Source organism: Neoarius graeffei, chromosome 24, assembly GCF_027579695.1.
Source record: "Neoarius graeffei isolate fNeoGra1 chromosome 24, fNeoGra1.pri, whole genome shotgun sequence".
Classification (NCBI taxonomy): domain Eukaryota; kingdom Metazoa; phylum Chordata; class Actinopteri; order Siluriformes; family Ariidae; genus Neoarius; species Neoarius graeffei.
In genome coordinates, this window is record NC_083592.1 from 58168460 (window position 1) to 58187907 (window position 19448).

A 19448-nucleotide genomic window follows, 5' to 3' on the forward strand; every position below is an offset into this window, starting at 1 on the left:
GTCATTTTTTAAACCATGTAAAACAGTAAAACGGTTAAAGCCGAGTGAAGAGAGTCACGTGACCAGAGTAGAGCATCTAGCTAGACGAGTTTAATCGGGGTTAAGATCCTTCGTGTCTTCACTGAGCTTTATTTTATGTATGAAGTATCATGGGCCTCTTATCGCTCGTCACAACCCAAAAACCCCACCCACATTTGGATCAGAACACGACTTTGATGTTTCTTTCTTCTCAGAAATTCAATAAAAGTCCAATAAATATGACCTCCCTTTTCACCCCTGACCCCACGGTTACCCCAGTCACAGTTTTATTGCGAGGAATCAAAAAGCTAAATTCTGTTAAAGGGCCCTTCGATCTGTAACATAGACAGTCCATAACATTTATGTTTATATTTACAGAATTTAGCAGATTCGTTGATTTATTGAGAGCATTGTAAACCTGGCCTCTGATCTTACCCAACATTTATACAAGCAAGCAGTGTTGCCAAATAATCTCACCAGAAGTCACTATTATCTCTGAAATCTCACTAAAAGTCACTAGATTGCGTCGGTGAAAGGTGATTTTTTTCCCCTTGTTTGATAACAAGAACACAGATTGCAGGAGTCACCAAATTTGTCGCTAGATAAGATTTTTAATCATGAGGGAAGGTCAGAAAGTCACTAAATCTAGTGAAAAGTCACTAAATTGGCAACACGGCAATAAGTAACAAAGTGACTGACTGACGTTTGTTTGCGACACAGATCTGTGAATTCAGTTCACAACATTTGAATACATTTTCTTAATTCTATGCAATTTCAGCTGGAATGATTTCTCAGGACACGCCCACGGTGCGTGTGGTCTGATGTGTCTTTGGTTCCCTGCTTAGTTCCTACCTGCGATTAGTTCTGGTTTACTGTTTAACGCAAAAATTGAAGAACTTAAAAACATAGTTTCATCTTATCCTGTTCCATACGACCTCTTAAAAATGTGTGATGTAGAGACGTTATGAAGCTGAATAAAGCTCGGCAGGAAGCGGCTGAAATCGTTGGTGCCTCTGATGAGTTCAGAGCGAACAGAGTTGACTCACTGTGCTAATCTAATCTGAGAACGAAGCTGAGAGTAACGCGGAGATTTCCACCCTGATTAGTGCGTTTGTTTAATTTACGTTTACCTAGCTGACTCTAGAAGTGATATATAAAGTAGCTACTGTGTACAGGCCACGCCCACACCATCAACAACAGGAGTGGGTTATACACATGCTAGCATGAGCGTAGGGTTGTGAGATCTCGCTTAGCACCGTCATCTTCATGAAGTCCTCAAAGCTCTTTTGTTAGGATGACATCAAGAGGGATGAGCTCAGCGGGGGGCTATGAGAGGGAGAGAATCTGCATCAGTTTAAACTTCACTACACACACACACACACACACACACACACAGCTCGACTTGCGTGGTGACTCTGAGGAGGAGAATAAAGGGAGTGTGTATTGATAGTGAATGGAGTTCTCCTCTCAGCCTGCTGAGAAAAAGTAAACATCTCAGAGAGGCTTCAAAAGAGTCACACGCCTCCGAGCTCGCACGTGTGTGTGTGCGAGAGAGAGAGACACTTTTTAAAAAATATAGTAATTCTGATTATATCACAGCGCTGTAGAGTTTTGGACTCTGATTGGTCAGAAGGTGTTGATTAATTCTCTCTAACAGCAGCTCTGAGAGTAGAGCAAGTTTATATTAATGCTCTCATTCTGATACGTTACCGTTTCTATAGTAACGGCTCGTTTACAGGGATTCATACATGGTTAGTTTTTTCTTTTTTATCAGACATCTAGTTTTAGGTTTGTTTACCTGACATGTTTACCTGGCGGCACGGTGGTGTAGTGGTTAGCGCCGTCGCCTCACAGCAAGAAGGTCCAGGTTCGAGCCCCGTGGCCGGCGAGGGCCTTTCTGTGCGGAGTTTGCATGTTCTCCCCGTGTCCGCGTGGGTTTCCTCCGGGTGCTCCGGTTTCCCCCACAGTCCAAAGACATGCAGGTTAGGTTAACTGGTGACTCTAAATTGAGCGTAGGTGTGAATGTGAGTGTGAATGGTTGTCTGTGTCTATGTGTCAGCCCTGTGATGACCTGGCGACTTGTCCAGGGTGAACCCCGCCTTTCGCCCGTAGTCCGCTGGGATAGGCTCCAGCTTGCCTGCGACCCTGTAGAAGGATAAAGCGGCTAGAGATAATGAGATGAGATGAGATGTTTACCTGACATGTTTCTGAGGAAGACGACAGTTACGTACATCGAAACATGTCAGGTAAACAAACCTAAAACTAGATGTCTGATAAAATAGAAAAAACTAACCATATCTAATATAAGACATAATGCATGTAATTGAGAGGGATTCATACAGCTGATGTACATACTAGAAAATTGTGTAATTGTTGCCATGGTGAAGTTTTCTGTGTGTAACGTGTGGAAGGAGACTCCAGTGTCAGAACTTTAAGCTTTCCAACATCTTCAGGACCAAGAAAGAGTTTATGCTGCTTTGCAGTTTCTCAGTAACATGACGGAACAAGCTGTGTTTTTTTTCCCCGTTTTTTTTCCCTGCTAACGTTGATTATTTGTCTGATTTGTCTTTCTGTCTGTTTTTTCAGGAACTGGTGTCCTCAGACCGTGACTAAAACGGTGACGTGTCAGGTGCAGAATGGGACGACTTTACAGCGGGTTTATCAGACGTGCAGGTGGCCACAGGGTTGCTCTAGTGGCAGGTAACGTAACACACACACAGTATAGATAGTTTTCACTGACGTCACGGCATTCTGGGGAACGCCCTCCAGCCGCCATCTTGTGGGGCAAACAAAATGGACCATCCCATTACCGGCTACGTTATCTCGGACAAATTTATGAAGTTATATAGTCAGTTTTCTAAAATAAAGATCAATGTCGGCAAAATCAAGCAAACAGAAGTATATAGATACATTAGACGACATCTCACGACAACGGTATGCAGCCAAACTGGCCTTGATTGGGGGAATTGACCCCTACGAAGTGGACAAAGATGCATTTTCAAGTGACTATCGCAGGGCTGCCAAAGCCTGAAACTGCCAAAGCCTGCTCCAAAGCCTGAAACTGACTTCATCAAACTTTAAAGGCTGTCTGATATATGCAACTTTATATATTCACAGCGCGCCTTTTGGCGGATGCCGCCTTTTTCATGGCTGAATCGCGCAGATCCGATTTTTTTAGGGGGGGCGTTGGAGTGTCTGATCATAATTTCAAAGTAAATTCTGTATTAAAATGACTAAATAAGCAAATCCGTTACAGTCCATGAAACAGGAAGTATAAGGATGAGAAAAAAATAGTTTAAATCGGAAAGCTGCGCACATTTGCGCAGTCCTGCACACCGCTCAGGCTGCACAAATGTGCGCAGCTTTCCGATTTAAACTGTTTTTTCTCATCCTTATACTTCCTATGTTTCATGGACTGTAACGGATTTGCTTATTTAGTCATTTTAATACAGAATTTACTTTGAAATTATAATCAGACACTCCAACGCCCCCCCCCCCCCCCCCAAAAAAAAAAAAAATTCGGATCTGCCCAATTCAGGCGGCATCTGCCAAAAGGCGCGCTGTTTGCATCCCAAACACAAATGAAATCATACAGAATAGACCTAAAATGTTTTTCAAAAATGACCCTTGCGTGAGTGGTGACAAGTGTCAAATAGAAACGTGACAAACGAGCGATATTAAGTGTACATTACAATGTAAACGTACACTCAGCGGTTCCAGTTAGGCATTCTCCAGAGATTGTTCACATGATGTTTTGGTTTCCAAAAACAAACTTAAACACAATTGATTGTTTATTTAAACAAATTACCACTTATTAAATGATCGGAGCAGACTTTGCTGTGTTTGGAAGGCTGATAATCCTTGCGGTTGATTCTCGCAAGCCATAGATTTCTCCTTTGTATGCTGAGTTTGTTTGCTTGCCTTCGTGCTCCCGTACAGTGGGAATTCCATAAAAGCTCCGCTTGACTTCATCATCTGACCTATTATGACAGCCATGAATACAACAGGTGTGCACCATTGCTAGCTTTAAATAGCCTGCTTGGGTTCTTTTGAAGACTTTGTACTCGCGTGTTACAATGTGTGCTCAGTCACCCGTACGGTAAGCTTGACCCGCAAGATGGCCGCCACTAGGGAATCCCCGACTCTGTGACGTCATGTGAAAACTATCTATTAGTGAGAGTTTATTCACACATTGTTGACTGTGTGTGTGTGTGTGTGTGTGTGTGTGTGTGTAGTTACCGTACAGTGGTCCGACCCTCCTTTAAAGTGGTGTATCGCACTGTCACAGCTCTGGAGTGGAAGTGCTGCCCCGGGTTCAGTGGAGTGCACTGTGAGGAAGGTAAGACTGACCTGAGATCAGCTGATAGTGGACACACAGTTACATACCAGAGTGTGTGGCAGAGAGAGAGAGAGAGAGAGAGAGTGTAACAGAGCAGAGTGTATGAGTGTGTATTGTATCTCTGACATACGTACAGAGGCCACGCCTCCTTCACCTCCTACACTAGGGCATGTAGTCTGCGTGTGTAGAGCCGTATGGGCAATTGTGTGTGTTCTCTGTGAATACATGCAGTGTTGTGTTTCATCTTCGCCAGAAGAGTTTCACCATTCACTACCTCCATCTCTCTCTCTCTCTCTCTCTCTCTCTCCTTCAGATTCTTCTCGTCTCTCAGTAAGTCTTCCTGTCTCTCAGTCTCTTGTGTTTCCTGATGTATTTTCAGATGGTGCTGATTTCGAGCCCCTCCTGCAAGTGTGTGTGTGTGTGTGTGTGTGTGTGTGTGTGTGTGTGTGTGTGTGTGTGTGTGTGTTTTAAAGTCGATCCACTCTTCAGTTTTCATCTGTCTATTCAGAAAAGAAAAAAGAAACGGTGTCTGTGAACACGCTGTGTCTGTCAACACATCACACTTCCACATGCAAACACTCTGGCCTCAGTGGTGTATTTAGTGTGTGTGTGTGTGTGTGTGTGTGTGTGTGTGCTGTAATTGGTGTGAGTGACAGGTTTAAGAGCCCACAGGAGGAGCAGGTCTGCGCTCGCTGAGTGATTTGGGGATTAATTCAGTTTAACAACAGGGATGTGGTCACTGATTTAAAGACACCAATAAAAAGTTTGTGTGTGTGTGTGTGTGTGTGTGTGTGTGTGAGAGAGAGAGAGAGAGAGAGAGACTCTTCTGGTAGCTGCCTGGTTGTCTGACCCACAGCGCGACACACAGCTGTCAGAATTCTTAAAAAGGTTTCCTCTAAGTTCCTGAGAAGGTTCCTGGGTTCCGAAAAAGGTGCCAATCCGATTTCCAAGGTCAGTCGAATTAAGGAAAGGCACGTCACTCCGACACTCTCTCTCTCAGGTATTTTAACCAGAGGAACCTTTTTTTCTTTTCAAAGAACTTTTACAGCTGCTTTATGGCCAGAAATTAAACTTTTTCCGGGTTTTTTAAATCACACCTTGTGTTTTTGAGAATTGATGCTGCTTCCTTTCTAGTGACCAGAAAATTGTGAGGTGTGAGTTTACAGATCCGCAGTTAAACCGGACCCTCATCAGCTCGGTTCTGTTCCTAGACTTGGTTCTGCTCAGGCCATGATGCTGTTGTGGAGATGAAGCCAGAATGAATGCATATAAACCGTGTGTGTGTGTGTGTGTGTGTGTGTGTGTGTGTGTAGTGAGTGTGGTGGTGTGCATCAAGCTCCTGGAGCTGAGGAGTGTCTTTAACGCAGCCCTGAAGTGCAGGTCTGGACCTCCAGAGTCGCGTAATAACGTGTGATTTCAGCAAACAGATCTCCTCAGACGAAGTGTCTTGTTCTGTACGTTACCCTCACCAGAGGAAGATGGTGAGGAAGGGGTGGGGCTTTATCCTGGGCTGCGGGTGAGTTAATGAAAGATTTGTTTAGAGGAAAGGGAAGATGGAGACGTGTGTGTGTGTGTGTGTGTGTGTGTGTGTGTGTGTGTGTGTGTGTGTGTGTGTGTGTAGTCTGTAAGAGGAGTTAATTTAACATCTTATCTTTGCATTAGGAATCACGGCGTGATCAAAGGCACGGCTAAGTGGAACGGACGTCCTGGTTCTGTAGCCCGCTGTTTTCTCTTCTCTCCCTCTCTCTCTGTCATCAGGATTCTTTTCTCCGCATCACTGATGACAGAAAACTAATAAACACTGTCATGATGAAAGAGACGAGATTCAGCGCTTTATGAGGATCAAGTGTCTCTGGAATGACAGGAATAATTTGCACTTTTAATCTCGTAGGGATGTGTGTGTGTGTGTGTGTGTGTGTGTGTGTGTGTGTGTGTGTGTGTAAGTGAAATTAGATACATAATTAAGACTCGAGACACATCAGTCGCGTTTTTTTCCCCCCAGACTCAGCACAAGGACCAGAACCTGTCCTTTCCTGCTCGTCAGTACTGATATCACTGCTGATGCTGAAAGAATCGATCAGAGATGGACAGTCTGTGTGTTCTGGAGCAGTGTGTTTGTAACAAGTGAAACAGTCACATCTGTTTGATTAAACATCTGTTTCAGGAGGCGTGCTGAGAGAATGTGGAGTGGAATATACCGTCATTTACTCATGAGAAGAAGACGAGCTTAGACTGATTCAAACAGTGTATGTGAGATCAGACAGTGTGGAGAATGAATTTGCTCTAAGACCCGTCTGTCTCTGCGTCTAGAGAGAGAGAGAGAGAGAGAGAGAGAGAGAGTGAGTGTGTGTGTGTGTGTGTGAAAGAGGAAGCTGGAGAATTCATGTCCAGTCTGTGAGGGCTCGTCTACTTTGGACCTTCAGCTTGCTAAGCGATATCTGAGTTCAGTTCAGACACACAGGCAGTAAATAAGGAAGGAAGTCAATAAGTGCGTAAGGAAGGAAGGAAGGAAGGAAGAAGCAACAGATTTATTTTCATACGTAAAGGAAGCACTACTGAGTCTTTCTGAGAAAACACAAACAGCATAAATCATTTATGAAGGAAGGAAGAAGGAAAGAAAGAAAGTTGAACAGACCTACAAGAAACAAAAACAAACCTACAAAGAAAGTGTAAAATGATGGCGTTGCTGTAAGCAGGGTCACTGGTACCCCTTTTCCACCAACAGAGTACGGGTTCCGTTCTGGTTCATGCACCATATTTTGAACTGTTTGGAGCATTTTGACCAAAAATAAATTGATCAGAACCTGAAAAGTTTGTTCCCAGCTGACACCAAAATATCACTGTTTTTTCCAGCGTGAACTGTGACATCATCAGTGGGCGTGTCATTAGTTTGGCGAGGAAGCAGAGCGCAGTGATTGAGAACGCAACAGAAAAGGAAACAGCTTCAGAAAATATGGGATGAGAACAAATATCTGTAATAACAGAACAAAAGCTCGCAGGGAATCAGTGCACACTGTAAAACATTTCAAATTGGTTTAACTTGGAAATGCAAGTTCATCTGCTGCCTTGAAAATTCAAGTTAACTCAATTTGACGATTATCTTCGTTTCAACTCAGAAAAAGTCTCAATTACTCAAGACAACTAAGTAATTTAAGTCTAACCTTTGAAAACTTGCACAGATTAGTTCAAATTAAAACACTTTTCAGAGCTCATTGAGTTAAAGAGTAAAATTAAATGGACAGAACTAAACACGGCTGAAATGTTTTACAGTGCACTCCGTCATCTTGCTACGACTGTTTACTCCCATTGTGAATTATGCCACGCCCTCTGTTCATGACGCATGCTGGATTACAATGGTTCTGATCACAACTGGTGAAAACATGGGCCGGTTCACTTTCACCAAGGTTCAGAGACTGCGCTTTCATTTCCTTCGTGATCCAGCGTCTCTCAGCAGTGAGCTTGTTAGCAGTGCATCTTGGTAAATCCAGGCAGCTTTATGGTAATGAGCCATGATGCAGTTTGGCAGCAACCAGTCAGAATTTAGAAGCGCTTCACTCTAAAGAATCCTACAGAACACAGTCGTGCACATTTTGGTTCCGTTCAAACCATTCACACATAGCTCACCATGGAGGAGAAGCTGATCACTGCGGTGGTGAGGTTCCACGTTATCGCTGATGTTTCCTTGTTTTCAAATACACTACCGTTGAAAAGTTTGGGGTCACTTTGAAATGTCGTTATTTTTGAAAGAAAAGCACTGTTCTTTTCAATGAAGATCACTTTAAACTAATCAGAAATCCACTCTATACATTGCTAATGTGGTAAATGACTATTCTAGCTGCAAATGTCTGGTTTTTGGTGCAATATCTCCATAGGTGTATAGAGGCCCATTTCCAGCAACTCTCACTCCAGTGTTCTAATGGTACAATGTGTTTGCTCATTGCCTCAGAAGGCTAATGGATGATTAGAAAACCCTTGTACAATCATGTTAGCACAGCTGAAAACAGTTGAGCTCTTTAGAGAAGCTATAAAACTGACCTTCCTTTGAGCAGATTGAGTTTCTGGAGCATCACATTTGTGGGGTCGATTAAATGCTCAAAATGGCCAGAAAAATGTCTCGACTATATTTTCTATTCATTTTACAACTTATGGTGGTAAATAAAAGTGCGACTTTTCATGGAAAACACAAAATTGTCTGGGTGACCCCAAACTTTTGAACGGTAGTGTAAATAAAAAACAAAGTGCAGACCAAGGAGTCGGAAACTGGACGGGTTGGAAAGGAGTTGGTGACGTGCAGAATGTAGGAGGTTTTGTGAGTGTCGGAGGGAATCGCATGCTAACAAGAGCAGCAACATGCAAAAGAGCGCAAAAGGCAGAAAACAAGTCAAAATAAAACCTCGAGCTGATCTCTCTAATGCTATTGTTTACTAATTAATCTATTTATGTAATTACTTTAAATTTGCTTTGAGGTTACAGGAAGAAAGACAAGACAAAAATGTACGAAAAGATATGCAAAATATAAAAGAAACCCCAAGAATGACAAGGAAGACAAAAAAGAAAAACAAGAAAGATAGAATAATATAAACAAACAACAAAAAGAAAAACACAATCCCGACAGCTGGGGTTCTGCTCTCCGTTTTTATATTTATTGTCCCTGATCATTTTAAAATGATTTTTATTAAGATACGCTGACGTGTGTTTGCTTTGTGGCCCTTTGCGAGACGACGCGTTCTGAGCGACCCTGTCTCCACCTGTTTCATCTCCGTCACAGGGCGTGCCAGTGAGAGTGAATTTTAACGTTCTCACTGTGTTTGGTGTGAACGTAAGGTCAGTGTTTGCAGATGGAGAAGTGTTTTACCGCGTACTCGGACCCCCTCCTGCACCTCCTCCTCCCCGAACAGCTCTGAGATATTTCACCATCACTCCTCTGCTCAAAATCAATTATTATTACAAACCCAGAGGAACGGTTTCACCTGAAAACGACTCAGTGGTGTTGAAAAGCAGATCCATTACAGCATCGCTCGGGGCCGAACCCCACCACACCGCACCGAGCCCCACCAGGCCGTCTGATCCGCTCCACAGCCCATAATCCTCTCGCATCAGATCCCTCAGCTGTCCTGTTTCTCGTCCTCCATCCTGCCTCCTGTTTAATCCAAGCGATGATTTGGAGATCCTTCTAAACTCTTCTCACTCCTGCTGCAATCCGTCTGCTTTCATTTAAACATCTCACCCACTGTCAGGATCTTACAGGCAGATAGTTATTCATTCATTCATTCATTCATTCATTTATTCATTCATTTATTTAACATTTATACCATAATTATTTATATAACAATGGGACTTTGGATCACTGCTGGATTTTATAACTGTAATTTATTTAATGTGTGTTATTGAGAGAGAGAGAGAGAGAGAGAGAGAGAGAGAGAGGAATGAGTGTTTATAGCTGCTATAATGTAAATAAGAATTTCCAGAACCTTCAGTGTAGCTATAAATGGATAAAAAGTGTGACGTGATTATTGAATGAGGTTGTGTTTGTTTGTGGTAATAAGACACCGTGGTGTGTGTGTGTGTGTGTGTGTGTGTGTGTGTGTAGGACTGTGAGGTTGTGAGACGAAGGATCTGAGCTGGAGAGACAGGAAACGCAGAGAGACAAAGAAACACAAGTGCAGGAAGGAAATAAACTGTGTTTAAAATACACTTTCTATTTTTACTGCAGTCTGAACAGCAGCTCGTTTCCCTTTAATCTATCAGACAGACAGGCAGTTCCTCTGTGAGCTGAGCTTTAAACACACACACACACACACACACACACACACACACACACACACACACACACACACACACACACACACACACACACACTACCTCTCTCTCTTACACACATGCACACTGTTCCATACACTATTATACACATTATAGCATGACCACTCCCAGGTGATAGGTGATGGTGATGATGGTGATGCGGTTGATCTGATCAGGACAGAGGGAGATGATATGATGTGGTGATGATGGTGGTGATGATGGTGATGAGGTTGATCTGATCAGGGCAGGGTGAGATGATTAGATGATGGTGAGATGATATGGTGGTGATGGTGGTGATGGTGATGATCTGATCAGGACAGAGGGAGATGAATAGCAGGACAATGTTATGGTTCTGATGTGGATTTATATCGGATGAATCGGATTATCAGAGCTGTCGTGTGTGAACTCACTTCAAATGCAGAGTCAGATCTGATCAGAACTCATCCAGCTCCGAGTGTGAAGCTTTGTAGATTTGGGAAGCTATTCATTGTCTTCTCTTGCTCCTTTACCCCTCCCCCCCCTTCTCTCTCTCTCTCTCATATATATATATATATATATATATATATATATATATATATATATATATATATATATATATATATATATCTTTCTGCAGGGTCTTCAGCTGTGAGCTCATGTGGCCTTATGATGTCATTTTCTGTGTGTGTGTGTGTGTGTGTGTGTGTGTGTGTGTGTGTGAGGCCAAAACCTCAGAATGAGCAGAAAAGTGAAAATCAGCATAACTCTGGATGAGTCTGTCAGCAAATCATCTGGATATTTTACGCTTTCTGCACCACAATTTATCGTGTGTGTGTGTGTGTGTGTGAGAGAGAGAGAGAGAGAGAGAGAGAGACACTTCTCGACACAAGAAACTCTGAGATGGTTATGATTAGAGGAGTGACTGTACAATGATGCACATCACACACACACACACACACACACACGGGCGGATCCTCATGATGTTGTCTGTTAGTGGTGGTGCTCAGGGGAAACACGTAGCAGCACTTTGGTTCTGATCCAAATAATCAGAGTGTGATTACTGCAGTTAGGTGTGTGTCGGTCCCAGAACACGTCCAGGAATGACCCTGGCTGGGATTTACCCACAATGCATCACAGCTGGGGGTCAGAAACAAACGGACAGGATTCAGACGGATCCACTTAACAGATGAAACGTGTGTGTGTGTGTGTGTGTGTGGGTGGGTGTGTGTGTGTGTGTGTGTGTGTGTGTGTGTGTGTGTGTGTGTGTGTGTGAAGTCTTAACAAGGCACACATGTTGTGTTGAAAGCTGCAGGTTGTAAACTTGAACCTGGCATCATTTAAAACATCCCTCATTAGTGATGGCGCTGATCCGATCCCAGGATCCGTATCGGGTCGAGATCAGCAGCGAAAAGAGGAAAAAACAACAAATCTGATTTGATCATCGAACAAATGGACATGTGTTTTTAAGGGTCTTTAGAACAAGAGTAAATATTTTTATGGATTTTTATTTATTTATTCTTATTATATAATATGATTTTTTAATAATATTTATGATATTATATTTCGTTATATTTTATTATACATTGATTTTTTAATTATATTTAAATTTTATTATATTTGCAGTAGAAGTGATTGTGTGTGTGTGTGTGTGTGTGTGTGTGTGTGTGTGTGTGTGTGTGTGTGTGTGTGTGTGTGTGTTAAAGCTGCAGTTTGGTGGAAGTTGTGTTTTAGTGAAGTATTTTTTTCTGTGCATTTTTAAAAATGTTTTTTTTTTGAATGAAAACTATGAGCTCTGTAACAATAAAACATTAAATAAATACCAAAACATCCCCAGAGCAGCGAGGAACCCGTAGCCGACGCTGAATAAACCATGGGGTCATGATGTAGAACTGGATTGAAACGGTTTGTGTCCCGTCCAGTGTTGTTTATTTCGTTAGTTCAGAACACACGGCATTTCTGCAGCACGTCAGCTCTGTGCTTAGGCTCAGTTTAACATCTCGCAGAAAATTCAACAACAACAACACTGCAACCCAAAACACACAGCATGTTTGAGTCACTTCCTGCAGTGAGTCGATTCAGAGTCAAATCACTTTCTCGCTGACTCACTCAGACGCTCTCGGACCCGAGTGTGTTCTCAATCAGAACCGCACTGAGGCGGAGAACCTACTAGGGTTCTGTTCAAAACAACTAAACACTGTGTATATGAAAGCAGTATAAGAGAACTGTGTGTGTGTGTGTGTGTGTGTGTGTGTGTGTGTGTGTGTGTGTGTGTGTGTGTGTGTGAGAGAGAGAGAGAGATAGAGAGAGAGGATAATGATGAGAGTGAGAACAAATGGTTCTGAAGCTTACACACACACACACACACACACACACACACACACACACACACCAAAGTCATCATTAAATTTGTATCATCATCATAAATTGTTGTGTGTGTGTGTGTGTGTGTGTGTGTGTGTGTGTGTGTGTGTGTGTGTGTGTGTGTGTGACATGTGGAGTGTAGAAGCTTCCGGATTCTGTCCAATCCTCAGGTCCTGACTGTCTGTGATATGGACAGCGTCAAGAAAGACTGAGTGAGTGTGTGTGTGTGTGTGTGTGTGTGTGTGTGTGTGTGTGTGTTTGGAGTAAGACCAGGATGATGTCATCTGGTTCGGAGACGCTCCATTCCGTCAGGAGGGAATCTTGGCTCCGATGAACACCTATAATAAAAGACATGATGTCGTGTGTGGGTGTGGGTGTGTGTGGGGGGTAAAATTGATTCCAAAGCTTCAGGGTTGACTCTGTAAGTGTTGGTGTTTGTTTTTGTGTGATTTCAGAGAGAACTGAGCTCTAGACGGAGATGAAAATGACGATGCTATTAAAACTATATTATGTCTGTGAATAAACACTACACTGCTGCTCAACACTGCGTAATGAAGGTGTGTGTGTGTGTGTGTGTGTGTGTGTGTGTGTGTGTGTGTGTGTGTGTGTGTGTGTGTTTGGTCTTGTAAACGAAGCCTTCATTAAGGCGACCCGTCGAGGTGTTGTACAAACCTGAGACTTTTGACCAAAGTGTGACGCGGTCATAGTGTTCCTGTTCCTCTGCACTCCGTCTCGTCTCTTCCAGTCAGACGCGCTTTAGTCGAAGTGAAGTAATGAAGTGCAGCAGCACCTGCTTTAGAACACGCTCCAAATAATCCAGCAGGGCGTTTGTGTCCGACTGTTAATTATTTACGATCAGATTTGATCGGCACGGTGGTGTAGTGGTTAGCGCTGTCGCCTCACAGCAAGAAGGTTCCGGGTTTGAGCCCCGTGGCCGGCGAGGGCCTTTCTGTGTGGAGTTTGCATGTTCTCCCCGTGTCTGCGTGGGTTTCCTCCGGGTGCTCCGGTTTCCCCCACAGTCCAAAGACATGCAGTTAGGTTGATGTGAGGCAGCCTTGGGCTGAGGTGCCCTTGAGCGAGGTACCGAACCCCTGACTGCTCCCCGGGGGCTCTGGTGTGGCTGCCCACTGCTCTGGGTGTGTGCGCGTGTTCACTGCTTCAGATGGGCTAAATGCAGGGGATGAATTTCACTGTGCTTGAAGTGTGCATGTGACGAATGAAGGTTTCTTCTATAAAGGTTTCTTCATTTGATGGATTAGTGCTTGCATCTTGACTCTGAGTCGGATCCTGACTCTGACTCTGATCCTGAATGTTTTGGTTTTTGTTTTGTGACCATTACATATGTAACCTAATAATATCTGTATGTTAGTGAGACTTTCACAACAGATCATCAGTGTGTGTAACTTATGATCCATTTAAAAAAAAGAATCTGGCAGAAATAAACCGAGTGTGTATGAGTCAGAGGTATCGGTCTGTTAAACGCCACCGATTATGTGTTTGGTATTCGCTCCAGGACGCCTCGCTTTTAACCCAGAGATGGTCGTTAGATCATTTTCTCCTCATGTCCAAGTTCTAATCAAACGCAGAGTCGAGGCAGGCTCAGGAACTCGCTCCGTACTGACTCGCAGGTTAAAGAGCCACGCTATCAGGACGAGTTGCCTTTAAGTGTCGAAAATCGTCCCATCGCATTTACTGTCACGATATCTCTCCCATCTCTGTCAGCAGAATGAGGGAGCGTGGAGAAAGACGAGAGCTGGGGAACGAGTGAAAGGCTGGAGACGATCCAAAAGGACACGTTTCCTCAGAGAGCTGCCAGGTCCATCTCTCTCTCTCTCTCTCTCTCTCTCTCTCTCTCTCTCTCTTGTCAGAGCTGCTAGCTTTGGCAAAAGATCTCGACAGGTTTAGATTGCAGTTCCTCCTTGATCCCTTCTGAAAAGGAGTTATTGTAGGGATTTACAAAAACCACAGAGAGAGAGAGAGAGAGAGAGAGAGAGAGAGAGAGAGAGAGCAGGATGGACGGGAGACAGACGTTAGTGCAGGTTTTGAAGGTTAGAAGAGGACTCTGTGTGTGTGTGTGTGTGTGTGTGTGTGTGTGTGTGTGTGTGTATCCTGTTGGGGTGGAGTTAAAGAGTTAGAGACCCAGTTTTTTTCGCTGATCCAGAAGAACTCTGCTCTTTTTTTAGCCTCCAGATGAGACGGCAGTAATGAGGACATTAATCATGTCGTGGGTTGCGTTCATTTATCTGGAAAATCAGAGCAGCAGCTCGGCGTCTGTGGCTCTGAGAGACAAAGTGGGACTGAGATTACAGTAACCTGAGTGCTGATCTAATCAAACAACCCGTCTGACTCCGCCTCTCTGCTCAGTGTCTAGACAGACAGACAGACAAAGAAACAGAGAGAGAGAGACGGAAAGACAGACAGACAGACAGACAGACAGACAGAGACATAGAGAGACAGACAGGCGGATGGACAGACAGACAGCTCTTACACTGTAAATTTATAGTTATGTTAAATAATTAGAGTTTGACAAACATTCATTTTCCTAAAAGATGAAAATATTCCAGAGAAACACCGGGGCACTGTGAAGGAAAGTACATTAAATAAAGAAGTCCTGATTTAAGTTCATTATGTGCTCTGACATAAACAATAAGTAATTAACTTATTAAGTAACTCATTAAGTAAGATATTAAGGAAGTATATATTTAAGAAAAGTAAAAAATTTGTGAAGTAATTAAGTCAGTAAGTTTTTAACTCCGATGTTAAGGATGTAAGAAGTTCAATAAGTCACGAAAATATTAAGTAAGCAAGAATTTAAGTAGTAAAAGTTAAGAAGTAAGAAATTGCATAATTTCGTAAGTAATTGAGAAACGCATGTAAGAAGTAAAACAGTTAAGTAATGTAGTAATAAATATGTACTTAAATTAATTAAGGTATTCGGTAAGAAACTAGTTGAGTAAATAATTAGGTAAGTAAATAAACAAGACCATTAATGATGGTGTAGGTCACTCCAGCCCCGAGAAATCACATCTGGGTAGAAGTTCTATGCACCCTAGGTTCCTCTACCTTCATACCAGAAAGAATCAAAATCGGTGAAGAATTGAGGGAGAAGAAGCAATTTGTGTGGAAACTGCTCGTTAGGGATTGATTAATTACTCCATATCTTCATTATTAATTGCAATTATGTAAATTTGGGTAGAAGCTATATGCACCCCAGGCAGATCCACCTTCCTGCCAAAGAGAATAAAAATTGGAGAAGAATTGAGAGAGAAGAAGCGATTTTCGTGAAATGTGGCCACCGCCGGATGGACGCCAGACAAAACACGATGGCATAAACTCATCACCTGTCGGCCGAATGAGCTAATAATTGTTCATGTGTTTAGTAATGATGCAATAATATTGATATAAAATCATAACTGAAGCTGCTCTGATTTTACTGCAGAAACAGAGACAAAGTGAAAACCAGAGTTTCCAGAAGGTTCTCTAAGACAAATCTTAAATCTGCTTTATAGTCCATTTTTATTCACAGAAATGTTTCATTATTATTGAATTCATCGTTGCTGTACAGACTGACAAACAGGAAATTTTCATTTTGTTTCATTTCATTTCATTTCATTTTAGACCAAAACTCAACTCTCCTCTTTTTGTGGGTTTGTTTGATTTATTTATTTATTTATTTATTTGACCTGAATGTTTTTCATCTTGTGCTTTTTCTCTCTCTCTCACCACATTACTCATTTTCCCCCTTTTCTTTTTTTTCTCTTTATTTTTATCAGTCTGGTTAGTCGTATTGCGCTCAGTCCCGTGTTATTCCTCAGCGCCTGGGGAGCTTTAACACTGAGAAGAGGCTCGTAAGTCTCCTCTCGTCTTGTGGTGAGGGAGAGAAGAGGGACAGGGCAAAGCATTCTGGAAGAGGGTTTTTAACTTTATTTATTTATTTATTTATTTATTTGCAGGCTTTGGGTTAGAAAATCAGTGATCCAGAACCCTCCAGTACCGTAAATAAATGGCACTCGTCTGTTTTCCACAGACTCCCGATTTCATTTCGTCTCCGTCAGAGTCGCTCTGATAAGCGGTTCAGATTTTCAGGCTGTTCCTCAGCATTCCGTATTATTTTCCTTTAGCTGATTGAGTATCTGTCACATTTGCATGGAGCAGTGTATTTACAGAATGATCGGTTTCTCCGGAGTTAAAACACACATCTTTAAAAATTATGTAACTCTTTTTTTTTTCTAGCAAATTTGGTTTGTCCTGAAACTGCAGCGATGATGCTCATTTCTGATCCTGAGCTAACAGCACTCCCTCACCTTACTGGTTGTAAAATGTGTTTAAGATAAAGTTGTACTGTATGAGGGCAGTAACGTGTCCATAACTCTGAATCCTGATGGTCAGGTGTTGAATAACATTGAGTTTTCTATAACAGCAGCTCTGAGAGCAGTGCAGGTTTATATTCATTTGTTAAAAACATGTAATCGCTGGAAATTTGCTGCAGTATAAGAGGAATAAAACATTTCCGGACCTCATGTTGCGAGAATTAGTAAGTGCTCTGACTTGTGGTAACTCCTGGTTGCCATGGTAACGCCTAGGTCTTAGCATGTACAGTATTTGTTTGTGGGTTGATGTGTGTTACGTGTTTATAAAACAACACAACCAGTTTTGCTGCTGATATGATATTTGTAGCATCCTGATTCACAGGTGTTCCACAAGGCTCCTTTCTAGGGCCACTTTTTCTTCCTTTTTTAAATTTTTTTGCAAATGAAAAATACATTTTTGTTCACTTTGTTGCTTCATATCATTCTCATGTGACGACAGAGTAATCATAGAGCAAAAACGTAAAGGTAAATCTACGTTGTTGTTGTTGTTGTCACTTGAAGGGAAAAAAGGCACATTTCTAGTAGAATGCAGTAGTAATTTTCGACATAGAGTTCATCCAGGCTCTGTATGTTTCAGAATCCAGAGTGCCACATCCATCAGCTCGCTCGATCCCAGTAGCCCACACTCACCCAGCACACGGATCATGGAAAAGACATTTGAGAGGTTGTTTCATTTTTCCGTTCCTCTCCACTCCGAGTCATCTTATTATCTGGCGCGCTTGGTGAGTTCATTTGTGTGCACAAAGCTTTTTTTTTCTTTCATAAACCACTCCGACACGGCGAGCCGCATCGGCTCTATAACCTCTTTACGAGAACGGCGAGATGAAAGCGCTGAGTCAGGGCGACATGTTATTGTGTATTAAAACAGAGCTTCTTCTGGAGTTGTAGTTTGCGGTGAAGAGAAAGAAATGAAGGCGAAGTGCAGACGTGAATTGAGCAGTAATGCGGTTATTACTCAAGCCTTGGGGTTTTTTTTACAAGCAGTGAGTGGATGGACACGACTAATTATAGCAGCAGCTCTGAACCCAGTGACCTTTTAATACCATGGAAGGGATTTGGGATGGGATTTAAACTGTTTGCTGTTGGGTTTTTTTCCAGTCGACTCCTTACAGCTGATATAACTTTCATTTGGAGGCCTGGTGTGCTAATACTCTGTGTGTGCTAATTCTTGGTCAGATGACCTTTAGTAACCTTTAGTCCTGTCCAGAGTTAACCCTTTAAAGTTTGTCTGAACCATGAAAGGTCATATCTTACATATTACTTTAGCTGTTATTTGTCAGAGTTTTACTTTACTTTCGATTGTACATCATGGTAACAAATCTGCTTCACACTTTTTTTCAGTAATGATATGAAAATTATATGAAACACCAAATATCAATGAAATAAGAACATTTATGTTGACTGTTAGCATTAGGTATAAAAAAAAACGGACAAATATAATCTTAGCTCTCTGAACCTGGCCACTGCTGAGAAACATTTAATGCAACAGAATGTGCAAGAACATTTATGAAAATGATTAATTTACAAAGAATATTATATTATAGGAATTTATGTGAACATATAATTAAAAGTTGCACCGTCCAGTTGATCCTGAGTCTGATGAATTGCTGTGTAGAATTAAAGTGTAGAAGTGCTGATGAAGTGCTAATCTGTAAGATATAAAACACTTTGGAGCATGCTGTTCGAGGAAAATCATCAGTGTTGAGGTTGGTGCGATGTGGTGTGACACGAAGCTCCTGAAGTTGATTTTTTTTTCCTTGAACGAGAAGTGATTTATTTCTTTCATACCGCAGCATTTAATCAACAAACACAGTTTTTACTAAGAGAGCACATCCTGCTTTTTATCTGTTTATAGTTACATTTAATGTTCTGGCACGTCTGTGAGAGATGCTAGTTCGTGTTCTCACTTACGTTATAGCAGCTATAAACTTCACCGGCCCTATTTCTGAAGTTAATAAGACCAACAACAACAAAAAATAACCTAGACAAAAATGCAAAAAAACTGGAGACTCCTTCCATAAACATTATAGAAACTACAGAAAACTTCAAAACATTAACGAGTTTATTAACCCTGTGAATGAGCTGTTGCTATAGAAACGATAATGTATCAGAATGAATGCATTAATATAAACCTGTGTTACTGTCAGAGCTGCTGTTATAGAACACTAATCAACACCTTCTGATCAATCAGAGTCCAGAACTCTACAGTGTTTCGGTGTAAACACAATCAATTAAAACTTGCAAACAAATTAAAATATTGAGTTATTTCAGGTGTTCCTCAGGTTCAGTTCTGGGGCCGCTGCTTTTCCCTTTATTTCCATGTTTCCCCCCACTTTTATTTCTTCATGTTTGTTCTAATGTTTGCATTTGATGTTATAATGTTTAGATTGAACCGTTATCAGGTTAAATAAAGCAGCGTGACTCCTGAGAACATTCCAGAAACTTCCTCTCATCACACATGGGTGCAAATCTGTTGTCTTCAGTTTCTGTCTTCCTACATGTCTTTATCTTTCTTCTGAACCCTGTGTTTTTCATTTACCCCTATATGTGTGTGTGTGTGTGTGTGTGTGTGTGTGTGTGTG

At 42.0% G+C, this 19448-nt stretch overlaps 1 protein-coding gene across 1 annotated transcript in view; it reads left to right on the top strand.

Moving 5' to 3' along the window:
- The window catches only part of emid1 (EMI domain containing 1), a 140501-nt gene that overhangs the window by 39239 nt on the left and 81814 nt on the right, over nt 1–19448 (top strand). The window contains 2 exon segments of the mRNA XM_060907536.1: nt 2605–2718; nt 4254–4357. Of these exon segments, the coding sequence (XP_060763519.1) occupies nt 2605–2718; nt 4254–4357 (218 nt within the window).